This window comes from Trichomonas vaginalis, chromosome I (assembly GCF_026262505.1).
Source record: "Trichomonas vaginalis G3 chromosome I, whole genome shotgun sequence".
NCBI lineage: Eukaryota > Parabasalia > Trichomonadida > Trichomonadidae > Trichomonas > Trichomonas vaginalis.
The window spans coordinates 15,789,558-15,805,967 of NC_067203.1; the positions used below are offsets into that span (position 1 = coordinate 15,789,558).

Sequence of the window (16,410 nt, forward strand, 5' to 3'; positions counted from 1 at the left end):
ATTAGGTGAACATGGAAAAATAATAGTTGATTTAAATAAAGGAGGTGTTAAATTTGATTAACTTTTTATAATTAATTTTTATTTTTTATTTATAATTAAACATGACAGAAATGCAAATCTTCTACAGGTTCCATTAAAACAAGGGACAAACAAAAGGGTGCATATAATAGAACTATGAAAGTTCCTGATGGAATGAAAGAATTAGTTCATATTGTTGCTGGTCTTCAAAAAGATGTTAAACAAATGAGAAACGTTTTAACATTACCAGAAGCTCAAGCATATGCCAAACGTCATGGTCCAAATTGGGAAGCACACGAAGCAGACATTACGGGTCCAAATGGAAAACCTGATGGTATAAATGAAGTTTTCGTTACTGATGGTCAAGGTAATATTAAAGTCATAAATGGTTATAAATTAATAATCTGATTATCCTAAACGTAAAGCATATAATGAACGTTATCCTATGCAATTTGATGAAAATGGAAAAGCTGTTAAACAATACATTGGAGAAGGTGAAAATGGTCCAATTAATTCATACCGTCATAATCCATATTCTTATTTCAATGAAGAATTAAATGCTATTGAAGAGGGACCGGATGGATTACCACGATATGTTAATCAGTTTGATGGTCAATATGCAAATATTAGACCTGAAATTCCAGCTAAGAAATTCTTTAAAGTTGCTTTATTCGATCCAGTGTTCAATGAACAGAAAGAAGCAATGAAAGCAGAATTTAAACCAATTCAAGTGGCAAGAATTTCTTCATCTTCACTTTCAGAAGCGTTCAAGGAATTGATAAAGAAACCACTTTATTCTCAACAAGGTTATAACTTTGATTTAATTAAAGAAAGTGATAGACGTAAATTAGAAAAATCAGATGGTTTTAAGAATGCATGTAATGAAATGATTAAAGATATTGTAAATGATAAAATAAGACTGGAAGAAACTCAAAGCAATATCAATAACATAATTGGTGCGGTTACAAAGAAAGTATAAGCAAACAATGATGAACCTTGGGATATTACCGTAACAACTAAATAAAACTTTAAATATATTTTTCTTTTTTTATTCAATTATAAATGAGAAGACGTTTCACAAGTCAAAAGAACACAAACGCAAAAGCAGAGATTACGGTTGGTTATAACGTAAATGATGATAAATCACGAATTATTCAAAATGTTAAAGTTAATGTTAGTCCTGAATTAACAAGGTCAGCAACTCAACCAAATTTATTAACTCGTGACTTACCGAAGAATGAGGAGAATGGAGACCCAATCATTTTATCTGAACCCGGTAAAGAACCTGTTGAAATTCCCACTTATCCAACATACCCCCCACCTCTTTCATCAAACATGAGAACCCAGGAATCTACGATTCCAGTCGCAATGCGCCATATAAAATAGACATTAATTCAGAATTAATGAAAATTTACCGTGATATAATAACTGATAATTATGATTCAATAATAAATTTAATTGATCAATCCGGTTTAATTATTTTACCTTATGAATCATTAATTCACATTATCGCCATTCTTTGTGATGTTCAAGATTCAGACGTTAAGATTCAATTTTTCATAGATGATGAGGTTTCATGCTGCGGAACAGTTGCAAAAATAAATCCTATAAAGGATATTAGCACAATTAAGATATCAAAGAACGGAACAACAACTGAACTTCATTTAACTTATAATGATATTTATAATAAAATAGTTGATGAATATAAAATATCACTTGAAAAATTCTTTGTTAAGGCTATTTAATATTCAAGCATTAACATTATTGAATAATAATCCTTTGAATCATAATCGATAATAATTGACCTTTCACCAGTTTCTATCGTTTGTTTTATTTCTTTTTGTTCCCCACTATCTGGATCGGTCATTGTAATTGTTTTTGTTATAGTATCAGCTTTATCTTTAACTTCAATCTTTTTTCCATCGGGATATTTAAACCAAAATTCCAAAAATTCGATATTGTCAATCTGTTCATATTTTAATCTATCAATTACATTTTTAATACCATCTGAAAATCTTATGAAATGGTCATTATATGGGTTTGATTGAACTAAATTTGAATGAAGTGAAATATAACCCGATGATGAATATGACATTGACTCATATTTTCTGAAAACACTAAAATTTATAACATGAATGAATTTCTTATTCGTTGAATTTATGAATTCTTGAGGTAATCTTATTCTAGTTTTATTTATCACTGGAAAATAACGCTTTACCATATTTTTAATCGTAATAAAAATGTCAATTATCAATATTATTTCGAATAATAGTTGTGAATTAAATTTAACAGTTAGCGGAATTTATAATGTTACTCTCGTTTCTGTGAGTGGTAAATTTAATCCCATTCTTTTAGACCCTTCAGATTATATATCATTTATTAAAGATGACCATGAAAAAACGTATGATATGTATATAAATAATGTGATAGCGAAATGGGATATTAACATGATTTTAAGTTATTTAAATGAATCATTTATCGTATGGTATGAAGAAAATTTTAAATCAAAACCTGATAAACTTTTTGAACTTGATGAAATAAATAACCTTATTAAATTTCCACTGAAAATTAAATTTTGTACTCCTCATCTTCGTTCATTGTTGGGGATATTAAATTTTGAAAAAGATGTTGGGGATGTTTTGTATTCTGACACTGGTTCCAATTTCATTTTAATCAAATGTGATAAAGTTAATACCCCAATGAGATTTTCACATCAAACATTAGACCCTAACTCTTACCCATCAATACAAAACATTTTATCCATCAACTTAAACATATTTTCTTTATCATTTCCGTTTCAATTATCCGGGAATTCATTTATTCTTCATTCAAAAGATTTATCAAATATTAAATTTAGAATAACCGACCTATTTGATTGTGATTTAGAATTCATGAATGAAATATTATGGCAATTTCAAATAGAAAAAATAGGTGATGAGATAACAGATTAAATATTTATTTTTAAATCATAATAAATGATTAAACAACAGCAACCACAACTTAAGGCACAAAGCACCCAGGTCCCTCAGACCATTACATACGCCATATATGCATATAATTCAAAGACGGCAGAACAAACGCAAAGGTTGAAATATGGAGATTTGGAAATAGTATTGAAAAATGACCATTTCGAATTCGTTTGCAAGGGTGGTGCAGTGATATCAAATATAAAAGAAATTTTATTTATGAATTCTAAAATTAAAGGTATAACGGATGATATAACATCAATTCCACCAGAAGAACAAAGATATTACGCATTAAATGCATTTCCTAAAGTTTTGAAGATTGGAAGATTTAATTTAAATGAGGAATTCATAAAAGGTTTCCTAAATGACATAATGAAGAAAGCAGATAAGGAATATGTGGTTAGTGAGTTAGAGGAGAAGGTAGATAAGGGACTTATGGCTAGTGAATTAATGAAGAAGGCAGATAAGGAATATGTTAATGAAAAAGATAATGAAATTAAAGAAAGGGTTGAATGGTATCATGAATGGACATCAAAGATTTTAAAAACTAAAGCCGATACAGGATGGGTTTCAGGATGTTTAGACCTTAAAGCGGATAAGGAATATGTTGACGATGAGTTAGAGAAGAAAGCGGATAAGGAATATGTTAACGATGAGTTAGAGAAGAAAGCAGATAAAACTTATGTTAATGAAGAAATAAAACAATCAGAGGTCTATTTTACTCCGCCATTTTTAAATTTTATGAAATCATCAGATAAAACCTTTGATATAGATTCTTTTGAATGGATATGTTTCGATGGAGTGACCATGTATTTATTTTATACAGCTGGAGTGCTTTATTATTTTAAAACAAATGATTTTAAAAACTATGAATCATTTACTCCATCTGTTTGGAATCCTGATACACGAAAGCCAATCATTAATCCAAGAATTTTATATGTTGAATATAATAACGGTAAATTTATGGGAATGATAACGGTTGGAGATGATTTTTGCCCTTGTTATTCATTCGATTGTATCCAATGGTTCAAATGTAATTTAAATCAAGATGCTAAATTTAAATATCCAAATAATCCTATTAGATGCGTTAATAATAAATGGGTACTAATTTATGAAGTCAATCAAATTTTCATTAGTGAGGATGGGATAAATTATTATATGTTTAGTATGATGTCATCAGATTTGAAAATTGATTATACAAGTGAGTGGTATTACATTAACAACATGTATTTTATCCTACAAAATGATAAAATTTATAGATCATCTTCAATACCACAAGGTCAATTTGAACAAATTTTTCAAGCTGATGGACACATTGAAGCTTTATGTTATGGATCAAATGTTTATGTTCTCGTTTCAGGTGAAATGGTGTATTCATATCCTGTAAGTTATAACAGACATATTTATTTATCACAGGATTTATCAAATTGGGAATTGGTTTATTCATTCACTCCAAAACTTACTCGAAATTATAGATTTACAAATTTATTTTATATTGATGGGTATTTCATTGCTTTAGGATGTGGTGATTTAGTAAATATCAGTAGTGATGGAAGAAACTGGTCTGAAATCACAAAATTTCAAGATGTTAGAAAAGCAATTTTCAAAAATAATACGTTAATATTGATAACAAGACCAGTTTTAATTTCTTACCCAAATTCAATATTATATAATAAATTCAATATTCATAATGGATTAAATACAATTCTTGAGATGATTTACCCCATTGGTTCTATTTATACGTCAATGAATTCAACAAATCCAGAAACAGTTTTAGGTTTTGGTACTTGGGAACAGATTGTAGACAGGTTTTTGTATTGTGCAAACTCTTCAAAGCAAACAGGGGGTTCGAAGAAAATTACTGAAGCAAACCTTCCACCGCACACTCATACAGGAACTACAAACACAACAGGTAGTCATTCACATTCAATAACAAAAAGAGGTTATACAAATCTTGCAGCAGGTTCGGATAGACAGGGAATGCATAGATATGATATTTCAAGTGACCCAGTAGATTCAAGCGCAGGTATTTTCTGTGGAACCGCAGGAAATCATTCACACACTTTCACAACAAATCCAACAGGCTTGGGTGAAGATTATATGCCACCATTTATGACTGTATTCGCATGGTACCGCATTTATTGAATGAACTAAATATATTTTATGTCTGTAATTAATTAGGTAATGAAGTAATGGATGAACTGCAGAAATATATTTTATCGTTAATGTTTACGTTAATGGTTACGTTAATGTTTATGTTAATGTTAATGTTAATGTTAATGTTTTCAGGTTATTCAATAATTAATTATTTTTGAATAACTGATGAGGTCACCGGGTCACCAGGTGGTCACCAGGTAATTTAACTTCTCTGAAAAAATGAGACAACATGACATTTTGACAACATCACAGGAGGAAGGCAGTTATGACTTATTTTTGAAGAACTGAAGGGGTCACCAGGTCACCAGGTAATTTAACTTCTCTGAAAAAATGAGACAACATGACATTTTGACAACATAGTGGGAAATATAATGCAACCCAAAAATAAAGTTAGTTTTAAAATTATTTTTATTTTTTTATTTTGTATGTAAGAACAGAAATGTCAGTCGAAGCAAAAACATTCACAAACAAATCTAATGGCGAAACATTCACAAAAGGCACTTATAATAGTATTGAAGTCTTACGTAGAGACAAGGATGGTTACATTAATGCAACAAAGATGGCAAGAGAAGCAGGAAAGTTAAACCATTTAAACAGATTTCTCAATAGTGCTAAAATGCAGGAAATTCTTGAGTTTTGGTTGAAAGAATACGGTGGAGCAAAAGTGGCTCAACCTCAAAACAAGCATTTTATGAGCTTGCTAAGGGCGTTATAAATGAATTCAAAGGTATTTACATACATCCTGACCTCGTTCATTTTGTTGCTGAATGGTGCTCTGTAAAGTATGCATTTTATGTCAAAGATATTATGGATTCCATAGACAAGAAAGTTCATGAAGAATTAGATGAAGAAGAACTCGAAGATACAGTAGAGAATGCTAAACATTTGTGTTTTGAGAGAAGAAGTTGGAAAAATGTGCGAAAAAAATTAGAACATGAACGTGAGATATGTTATGGTTATAGAGATTCTCCATACGAACTAGACCAATGGGAACAAGAAGATTTAAAGAGAGAATTTAGAGAATATGAACTCGCTAAGATAGCATTTGAAGCTGCAGAAAAGAAGTTAAAAGTTTGGGGTCATTCTGTACAAAAATATTGTGAGTAAATGAACCATTTATTTTTATCATAAACGACCAGAAATAAATTTTTATCGTTAATGGTTACGTTAATGGTATAGAGTTCAATGAACGCTCGTCGACATAAGATTTTATAAATTGCACATTTGACGTAAATTCCTTTCCCCAGTATTCAATAATTAATTATTTTTGAAGAACTGAAGGGTCACCGGGTCACCAGGTCACCAGGTAATTTAACTTTCTCTGAAAAAAATGAGACAACATGACATTTTGACAACAGTCCTGGAAATATATGTTTACGTTAATGTTTTACGTTAATGGTTTCGGGTTATTCAATAATTAATTATTTTTGAAGAACTGAAGGGGTCACCGGGTCACCAGGTCACCAGGTCACCAGGTAATTTAACTTCTCTGAAAAAATGAGACAACATGACATTTGACAACATTTACGAAATTTGATGTAGTCCAAAAATAAAGTTAGTTTTAAAATTATTTTTATTTTTTATTCCTATATAAATGACAGCAACAAACAACAGCAACAGCAACTATATCATTTCTGAATGAAAAAGTTATTGATTCATTAGCTGAGGAATTAGTTGTGGCAGAAACTAAAGCCTCAACGAAAGAATTGGTGAAAACAAGATTGATTTACATAATAACTACTCAAACATGATGGAGGAAGAGGAAGGAAAACTGGTACAGTTTATTAGTAAATAAAATTTCAAATTTAACGATTATAGATGTTGATATCAATAAATCATACAATGATGAACTTAAAGAAACAGTTTAGAAAAGACATTTTATCAAACCTTTCGGATAAAGATGTTATCGTTAAAACTGCATCAGGAGGTCTTCACATTTATTGCAACACTAATTTCTTCTATTCAACCTCGAACAGAATGATTAAATATTATTCCTGCAATGATTATGATATTGATATCAATGACTTTTATTGATGATTCAAAGCGTTCTTTAGTGGTTATGGCTGATTCAAGAGTTCGCAAGAATGCATCAGAACCAATCAATACATACTCATTCATTCGTGGAAGTTATGATCAACATTATTTAAACTAGTGAATGATATATTAAATGATTTGAATATTAAGGTAAGAGTTGAACAGAAGAATGAAGAATAAAGAGTATAATGAATGAAAATAAAGTGTAAACATTGACGATAAACTTGCCCAGAGCATAGTTGAATGGCATCTGTGATTTTGAAGTACATAATGACGGTGGAAACATGAATTTAGAAAAAGAAGTTACATTATTCACACTGTTTCAAGCAATTAATTCCGTTACCCTAATCATTTAATTAATGAAGCATACGATAACGTTTATAACTTTCTGCAGTTTTAACAGAAAATGCAAAAAGTAATTTTTGAAAAAGCACGTAGTAATATGCACATTTAATGACTTCTCCATTTGTTTTAGTGAAGATTCTAAAACTTTATCAAAAGGAATATATGATGAATATGTTTTACCTTTATTACGTAAGCCAAAAATAACATTTGATATAACTTGATGACTCGTTTTTGATAACAGATATTAGACGCAAGGCTGAAAATCATCAGTATAAAAACAGTTTGAAGTAATTGAGGATTTATCACGTGTAATTCGTTGTAGATTGTGGAAATAAATATTTCATTCAAAGGACTATAATATCCACGACAAATGAATCAAATATCATTCGTTCTTTCAATCAAACATGAAAGAGTCACTCAAAATGATTAAATTATTTAAAGAAGAAGGTAAAACCATAACAGCATGGGATGTACTACTAAATCAATTATCCTCATTAACCGTTAAGGGTGTTTGCTTTAAATCTGATTCCCCAGATGTTTTCAACGTTTCAGGGTTATAAATACAAATTCTTGAAAAGCCTGATTACTCAAAAATTGAAGATGTTTTATGGATTTCATTAAAGAAGCCATTTGTGATAATAACGATGAAGTGTATAAATACCTTCTCGGCTGGATTGCATCAATGATTCAACATCCTGGAATCAAGAATGAAACAGCAATTATTTTGAAAGGACTTCAGGGAACAGGTAAAAACAGATTCACAGACATTATTTCTGAACTCCTCGCTGGTTATTCATGTAAAAACATTACTGAAATAAGTGAGCTAACGGGTAATTTCAACTCAGTTTGTTGAAAATAAAAATGTTTCTTGTACTTAATGAACTCAAGAATGTAGGTGAAGACAGACTCGCAACTTCAACGCTTTGAAATCAATTATTACGGATAATGAGATTAGAATTAATGAAAAGAATCAACCCAGAAGAACTGCTCAGAATGTTGCAAACTTCATTTTCGTAACTAACAACGTCTACCCTGTCAAAATTGAAGTTGGAGACAGAAGATACGTAGTTTTAAGGGTTAATGGTAAATTCAAGGGTCAATTTGATTACTTCAAGAATTTAATGGATTCATGCACTAAGGAATTTTATGATAACCTTTTAACATATTTTATGCAATATGACCTTTCATCATTTAATGTACGAATCATACCGATGACTGAAGCCAAACAAGATTTAATCGAGTTATCAACAAATCCTTTAGATGAATGGATAAATACACATTATGATGAATTATGTGCAGGTATGACGTGTAAAAATGCTCTATTCTGCAAACCATCAGACATGAAAGACAAGAATTTCCAAATGAGCATTAAGGATAAATGTGAAAGGAAACAAAGAAAAATAGATGGTAAACAAACATGGTATTATGTTTTGAAAGAAGAAATGAAAGGATTATATAAACAAATTGAACCAAACGATAATGAGGAATCATTTACTGACGATGAAATACCTGTAAATGAAGCTTTATAAAGTATGACTGGAATTTATTTTTGCCTTCCTCCTGTGATGTTGTCAAAATGTCATGTTGTCTCATTTTTTCAGAGAAGTTAAATTACCTGGTGACCTGGTGACCTGGTGACCCCTTCAGTTCTTCAAAAATAATTAATTATTGAATAACCCATGATGTTGTCAAAATGTCATGTTGTCTCATTTTTTCAGAGAAGTTAAATTACCTGGTGACCTGGTGACCTGGTGACCTGGTGACCCCTTCAGTTCTTCAAAAATAATTAATTATTGAATAACCCATGATGTTGTCAAAATGTCATGTTGTCTCATTTTTTCAGAGAAGTTAAATTACCTGGTGACCTGGTGACCTGGTGACCTGGTGACCCCTTCAGTTCTTCAAAAATAATTAATTATTGAATAACCCATGATGTTGTCAAAATGTCATGTTGTCTCATTTTTTCAGAGAAGTTAAATTACCTGGTGACCTGGTGACCTGGTGACCCCTTCAGTTCTTCAAAAATAATTAATTATTGAATAACCCATGATGTTGTCAAAATGTCATGTTGTCTCAAACTTTAGAACGGCATAATTTAAATTTTTATTTTTATCATAAATGAATACCCCACAAGCTCAAAATTTACCACGAATCATAACAAGGGAGGAAATGATAAAAATGATGCAAGAACATGTTAAAAATAACAAACCACTAAAATTGAGAAAATGTGGTTATGCAGTAATGATGGAAAGAGAGATGTTGTCGAAGAGGAATAAAAATTAAATTTGGATAGAGTTTAAAAATTCATCTTTATTAAATTCATCTCTTCCAACCAATTTATTTATTCTATTAAATTCTTTTATTTTTGCTTCACTCAGTTTAAGGATTGAACGGTAAGTTTCTAATTTTTCGATTATTTCTTTATCGTTTTCAACCCCACCGCATTGCGGCTTCTTTTTGTAATAGCATATTTTTGATTTAATTCTGTTTAGTTTCTTTTTATATTCATCGTCTGGACTCTTGACTGCTTCGTTGTCACTCATTTCTTACGAAATAAAAAAAATTAAATATTATTTAAATATAATGGAGTAATAAAATAAATCGGAATTTCTATTAATTTATTGTTAACTTCAACTAATGCATTGCCGTTAATATATCTAACAAATTCAGCTATTGTGTCAAATCTTCGTCTTCTTTTTGTCATTGATTTATCAGTTTTTCCATAATCGAGATGAATTAAAACTTTATTCCCTTGTTTAAAATTCATGAGCCCCGAATTAATTTGTTCACGTTTAACATCATTTAACTTTTCCATTTGCTTTCTAATATATTCCCATTCTTTTGAAATATCATTTTTCATTTCCACCGGTTTCATGTTTATAGTTCTATGCCATGTATTATTGTAATAATATACTAACTGTTGTATGATGGAGTCATGATTTCCATCCCAGTATATCTGACCGTTAACCCCTAACGCATCTCTAAGAGTTCTCATTACCGCATCAACTATTTTATTATGAAACGTATATGGAGAGGATGAAAAGTAAAAATTAATTTGTGGGAAATAATGAGTCATAGCTGCCTGAAATCCTTTATCACCATCACCCCTGATATTATCCACTCTTTCATGATCTAGTAAGTATTGAATAGCTCTTCTTGTTTCCTGTTCTGTTTTCCCTTTCACCGGAATGCAATATAAATATCTAGTGTTAATGTTAATGGCAAATAAATAAGTAACGTTTCCTTTTGAATATTCCAGATGATCAATTTCGTATGAATATGGATATGGAGCAAATGAAGGGCGACTAAATTTTTCCTTTAATGGTTGAATTTTTGGGTCAATTGGTTTATTTAATATTTTGAAATCCTTTTTAAAATCTTTTTGTTTCTTTAATGTTTGAAATGGATATAATAAAGTGAATGATGAAGGATTAACTGAAGGAGGAGGCGGTACTGTCGTTGGAGGTTTTGTGTGTTGCAAGTGGTTTAATTTTATCTGCTTTGATTTTGGATTTCATTCCTTCCTTCATTAATTCTGGATGTATTCTATTCATTTGTTTTAAATATGCTGTATATAAAGGTTTGATATACTTTCCCGCTTCGAGTTTATGTTGAAGGATGAATTCCAAAAGTTGATCTTCATTTAAAAGTCGGCTGAATATGGTTTAACTAATGAATCATAAATTAAAGCTTGTGCATCATTTATGGTCTGAAGGACCTGGGTGTTTTGTGGCTCAGGATTATATAAATTATATAATTCATCAATATCTTCTTCTGTTAATACTTTATTTTTGAAATCTTTCAATTGTTTAAGTTGTGATTTAGTTTTTCCCTTTATATATTCATTATTTTTAATTTTGTCTTTAATTTTAGAAATTATTTTATCATGATATTTCAAAATTTCATTTTTATAATATGGATAATAATAATCCATATCATCACCTGTTATATTGTTATCATATTTTTGGAGATATGCTTTTAAATCATAATAATTAAGAAAATTTTGATTAAATACTAAATCATCAATTAAATTTTTTAAATGTACGTTATCCATTTATATAAAAATAAAATCAATGTTTTAAGGGTGCCCACCTCTTTGATCAAGAATCAAAACCATCATTAACGGTTCCTTTTGTCTCTTCTGTGGTATTTTATTAAATAAATGGCATACAACATCCATTTTCACAACATACAGCCTTAGTGTGTGCTCCTGTTAATGCAGTCTTACCAATTGTTAAGCGAGTCATTGACCCGTTTTTAAGTTGTAAATTAATATTCTGACCATCAAATATCAATTTATCATTTATTATATCCAAATAATTTTTAGGTGTTAATTGCTTATTTTGTCGTAAACTAACACCTTTCATTTTTTGTGCAATCTTTTTAAAATCACTTCCATCAATTGAACCATTGAATGATGTATAACACTTAGGACATAAAGCAACCATGTTATCGCCTTGTTTCTCAATTGCTAAACCCAATAACTTCTTCTCATGTGCTTTTTCTTCAGCTTTATTCTTTAATTTAGGTTTAAATTTCTCATCAAAACAGAAGAAATCAAATGGTGCGAATTTGAAAATATTTTTATCATAAAATTGTTTATCGGTAACAATTGCTTGAAATGCTTGAGTGTTAGGAAGATTTGGATCACCAGCGATTGCCCAATAAGATGAATCAGTATCACCTTCAATGAAATGAAAACGATTAACATTCATGCATTTATACATAAAATCATAAATGAAAACCAAATACCAGTATTTAGCATTATCTAAAGTGAAGAATGCCTCTTGTAAACATGTATCACATCTATAAAATCTATCTTTAAGCATCACTTGATATGTATCCTCTCCTATTTCTCTTATGTTTTTAAACTTATTTGACATACATGCAACGCGTGACTTCTGTGCATTCATTATTTTAGTCTTTGCGTAATTTTGTGTATTCATTGCATCGTAACCATATGATCCATTAAGTGAAATCTTGCAAAATAAACTTTTTCCTTTATTTCCTTCTAATTCAGCCTTTTGTCTTTCGTTCATAAATTTGTTCGCAAATTCATTAAACAAGTGTTTTTCGTAAATGTTAAAATTGATTGAATATCATCAATGATAAAATGAAATCTGTCTATTAGATACCAAGATAATAAGAAGAAAATGGTTGATATTGGTTGTGTGTTGATGCTAACTGAGTTAATTTCTCTGTTTCTGGTCAACTGGTAGATTGTTTGATTTCATGTAATTATACATAAAACTGCCAATTGTTTTTTCATCTGTGATAATATCTAAGTTTCTTATTATCGGTAAAAAGTTTATGTAATCATTAATGTATTTTTCATCAATGTGACCCTTTACTTCAGCCACGAATAAAGTATTTTTCTTCTTAATTATTCCCAGTGCTTTTGCTTTCTTTGTTGCTGTATCACAAATGATAACACCATTCAATCTTCCCGGCATACACATTTTATGGTCAGTATATTGAATGAAATCATGAGGATTAGATGAAAATGATGAAGGATATAATGAATTAAAATCAACACCAACGAAATGAGTCATAATGTTGGTGTGTCCTCATTTGATACAGTTTTAGTTTCTGGACTATATGAAAGTTTATTAATGTGCGTGATTCCTTTAAGATTTACTCTATGTTGAACATTTGATAAACCACCAGTAATTCCATTACGGAGAATGTGATAAGCTTCAACTGAATCTAAAGTCATTGGTAAATTATTTTTTAATGCATAATTTCTTAAATTGATTCTTAAACGTTGAACATCTTCATCTTTATTTGATTTTACGACATTGCAATAACAACACATTAACTGACAATTTTCTTTGGTATGTGGTTTTTCATTATCGATTCTATCCAATGTTGGTTTATTTGCATATGTAAACGCTTTACCACACATTTTGCATTTAGATGAAAGGATTAAATCGTGATAGTATTGAAAATCATCCATTGAAACATTGTTTTGGTATCTCTTTCGCTTTTCATCTTGTTTCTTATATGATTCAATTTTATATTTCCAATACTTTTTCGTTAATTCAAAACTTGATTCTATCTCTTCCTCAGGATATTTTCATTAGGATTAAAGTCTTTATATGCTAAAGCGTAACGAATCATTGAAGCATTCGATGATAAAGAAAGATTATGAAGCATATCAATTTTATAAACAAATGTTTCTTCAATAATTTTATCAATTGGGTCAATCATAATTTCAACATCTTTATTGCAATAATGAATAAAATATTCTAATCTATTCTTAAAATTTTTAGCATCATTGAGATATATTTGATAATCACTATCTGATATAGTTTCTTGAGTTAATGCTGAATAAAATGAATCTTGAGTGAATGGTTCCTTTATATAATTCTTCTTCGTAATTCTCCCATGTGATGAATTGATAAGGGAAAAAGGATTTAACACGTGATTTATTGTTTCCGAAATCTTGAGTGAATTGGTCTAATGTCCCACCCGCTATATAATTTCTGATGTCAATAAATCTTAATTCATATGGACGTTTGTTTTCTTTACAATGATTTGCTTAAATTGAGAAGATGAACCCAGCATTGATTTATTTTCCATTTTGCAGTGTTTAAATCACGAAGAATTAAATTTAAATCAAACTTTCCCGAATTAAAACCTATGATATTCACTTTATTGAATTCCTCATCTAGAAGTTCTTTAAATGCTTCCTTCTGTTTTTCATTTAATGTATTCATTAATTCTTCATATTGTTCAATATTTGATTTAGCAACTAATGAACAGGTTGAAAATAAAAACTCAATCCAATCAGAAATAAAAGAATCACTCGAAGTTAAGCAAAAATTCCTCGTATATGTTTTATCATTTAATTTAACCGTTGATGATACCATGAATGGTTTTAAGTAAGCGTTCAAAGTTGCACACTCAGAAAGTTGTAATTCTTCTTTAGTCTCTAATGTTTCGAAGTCAAAAGTAATATAATATCTTGTCGGTTGATAATATTCCTGCAAATTGTGAGCTAATAACCACTGATATATCTTCTGTTTCGTAATATGTGGTGCATATGGTTGCTGGGTCTTTTGCAATTGAACGTCTTGAATTAATCTTCCATTATTTTCTTTACATTTCTCACAATGCTTTAAAAATCTTCTTTGGTTTTTCCTTTCTGGATCATCACGGATAGAATAAACTTCTTCTTTACAATATGGACAAACTTTATAGCCGGTGAGTGCTTCAACGTCTGTTATTCTGTCAGCGTGAAGTTTTCCACATGGACTCTGTGTTAATAAAATATTTACTGTTTCAAATTCTGGATCTATCATTATTGATTCCACTAATGGAAAGTCTACCTTATTTATGTCCACGTCTTCTGGTTGAGGATCACAATAATAGAAATCAATATTAACATTTAACATTCTCGCTAATCTCTCACTTTCTGATGAAATGTCAAACCCTTCATATGCATCTATTGCTTCATTTAAATAGCTTCTACGAATTTTAGGATTAACACCATCAGGAATGTTATAGAAGCGTTTAAATAACCTTCTACCTTCTGCTCTAATTTGATTATCATTCATTTTAGCTGTTCCATTTTTATTCATTTATGTAAGAATAAAAAATTAAAAAATAAATAAAAATAAAGTTTATTTTTTTTAAAGTCCGAGACTCAGAGAGTCCAGGGCTAAAGCCCATAAAATGAATTAAGAACACATAAATTTTTATCATCTGCGACGTGACGAATACATTTTAATTTACTCAAGAATGCGTACCCTGATACATTAAATCTAATTCCTGTCTTATTTAATTTCACAACTTTGAAAAGGAATGTATGAATAGCTATAAAATGATGAGAAGATGTTTTATGGGTTGCTTCCATTTTTTCTGAAATAAATGAATAAATATAATGTTTATAAGTTTTCATATCTTTTATGTTCTTAATAACGAATGGTATAGACCTTTCAACTTCGTCTTCCTTCGGTGCTGTTCTTTCATATGAAACATTATTGGTATCTTCAATAATGAAACCACAATCGCATAAAATTTTATATGTACCAATTGTTTCTTTTGATATTTTATCTAACAAATCAAAAACTTTATCAACACCTGTACATTTATTTAAATAATAATTTGTGTAAATATCATGGTCTTCTTTCTTAATCGTATTTGTTGCATATGTTACATTTTTCAATGCTTTTTTGAATTTTTCAGAATCAAGAGGAGGTGAAAGTAATATACATGGATAATCTCCATCGTCAATAAACTGAAGCTTATGTTTATGAATAAATTTTGTGCCTTCTTCTGAAAGTGTTTCGTCAATATCACCATCTAATAAATTTTTAGTAGATTCCAAAAAGTAATTTTTATATCTTTCCTCATGTGATTTTTGAACTTCTGATTCTGAAGCTGGGATATTCATTAAACCCTCTACTTCATTCTCAGCATTTCTCAATTCCTTAATTTTTTCATCTATTTCATTTCTTAATTGTTCCAATTTCTCAATCTCATCATATTCATCATCTTTAATTCGTTCTTCATAATATTCAGGAGGTGTTTCAAGGCTCTCTGAGCCCAGGTCCTCTGGACCATAAAGAGGAATATTCTTCTGTTTTTCAACTTTTTTGGGATATAAATATCTCATTATAGCCTTTTTAGTAATTGGCCCGTTATATTTAAATTCATTCAACAATCTGGAAAACTCTTTCACATTCTGCATATATGTTGGATAAGAACCGTCTCCAAAATTTTCTAAAATATTTTCTAATTCTGAATTAGTGAACTTTAAAGATTTCAATGAATTAGTTGTTATACTCATTTATTATAAAATAAAAAAATAAATTTAACTTAGTTTTAATTTTACGTAAGAAGTCAATTTTTTAAATCATGATTTATTTCAAAACGTAAGAATAAA

At 29.6% G+C, this 16,410-nt stretch overlaps 5 protein-coding genes and 4 pseudogenes across 9 annotated transcripts, besides 1 other annotated feature; 5 read left to right on the forward strand and 4 right to left on the reverse strand.

Annotated features, from left to right (window-relative positions):
* Positions 1 to 16,381: part of a mobile genetic element that runs on past the window's edge.
* TVAGG3_0993190 lies at positions 1,081 to 1,763 on the forward strand (annotated as a pseudogene). The gene has a single exon. A coding segment is annotated over exon 1 (683 nt).
* Positions 2,994 to 5,129, forward strand: TVAGG3_0993200 (keratin-associated protein family; the record flags this gene model as incomplete). The annotated part of the gene is made up of 1 exon (XM_051254179.1): positions 2,994 to 5,129. The coding sequence occupies one exon, from the start codon at positions 2,994 to 2,996 to the stop codon at positions 5,127 to 5,129; it is 2,136 nt and encodes a 711-aa protein (XP_051079753.1).
* TVAGG3_0993210 lies at positions 5,581 to 6,008 on the forward strand (annotated as a pseudogene). Its single transcript has one exon. A coding segment is annotated over exon 1 (428 nt).
* Positions 6,736 to 8,323, forward strand: TVAGG3_0993220 (annotated as a pseudogene). Its single transcript has one exon. A coding segment is annotated over exon 1 (1,588 nt).
* On the forward strand, positions 8,382 to 9,049 carry TVAGG3_0993230 (annotated as a pseudogene). Its single transcript has one exon. A coding segment is annotated over exon 1 (668 nt).
* On the reverse strand, positions 9,800 to 10,063 carry TVAGG3_0993240 (uncharacterized protein; the record flags this gene model as incomplete). The annotated part of the gene is made up of 1 exon (XM_051254180.1): positions 9,800 to 10,063. One exon carries the CDS (start codon positions 10,061 to 10,063, stop codon positions 9,800 to 9,802), a length of 264 nt encoding a protein of 87 aa, XP_051079754.1.
* Positions 11,675 to 12,559, reverse strand: TVAGG3_0993250 (DNA/RNA polymerases family; the record flags this gene model as incomplete). Its single annotated transcript, XM_051254181.1, has 1 exon — positions 11,675 to 12,559. One exon carries the CDS (start codon positions 12,557 to 12,559, stop codon positions 11,675 to 11,677), a length of 885 nt encoding a protein of 294 aa, XP_051079755.1.
* On the reverse strand, positions 14,529 to 15,103 carry TVAGG3_0993260 (uncharacterized protein; the record flags this gene model as incomplete). The annotated part of the gene is made up of 1 exon (XM_051254182.1): positions 14,529 to 15,103. A coding segment is annotated over one exon (575 nt), but the record flags the coding sequence as incomplete, so codon positions are not given.
* TVAGG3_0993270 (uncharacterized protein) lies at positions 15,184 to 16,314 on the reverse strand (the record flags this gene model as incomplete). Its single annotated transcript, XM_051254183.1, has 1 exon — positions 15,184 to 16,314. The coding sequence occupies one exon, from the start codon at positions 16,312 to 16,314 to the stop codon at positions 15,184 to 15,186; it is 1,131 nt and encodes a 376-aa protein (XP_051079757.1).
* Positions 16,382 to 16,410: the final 29 nt, after the last annotated feature.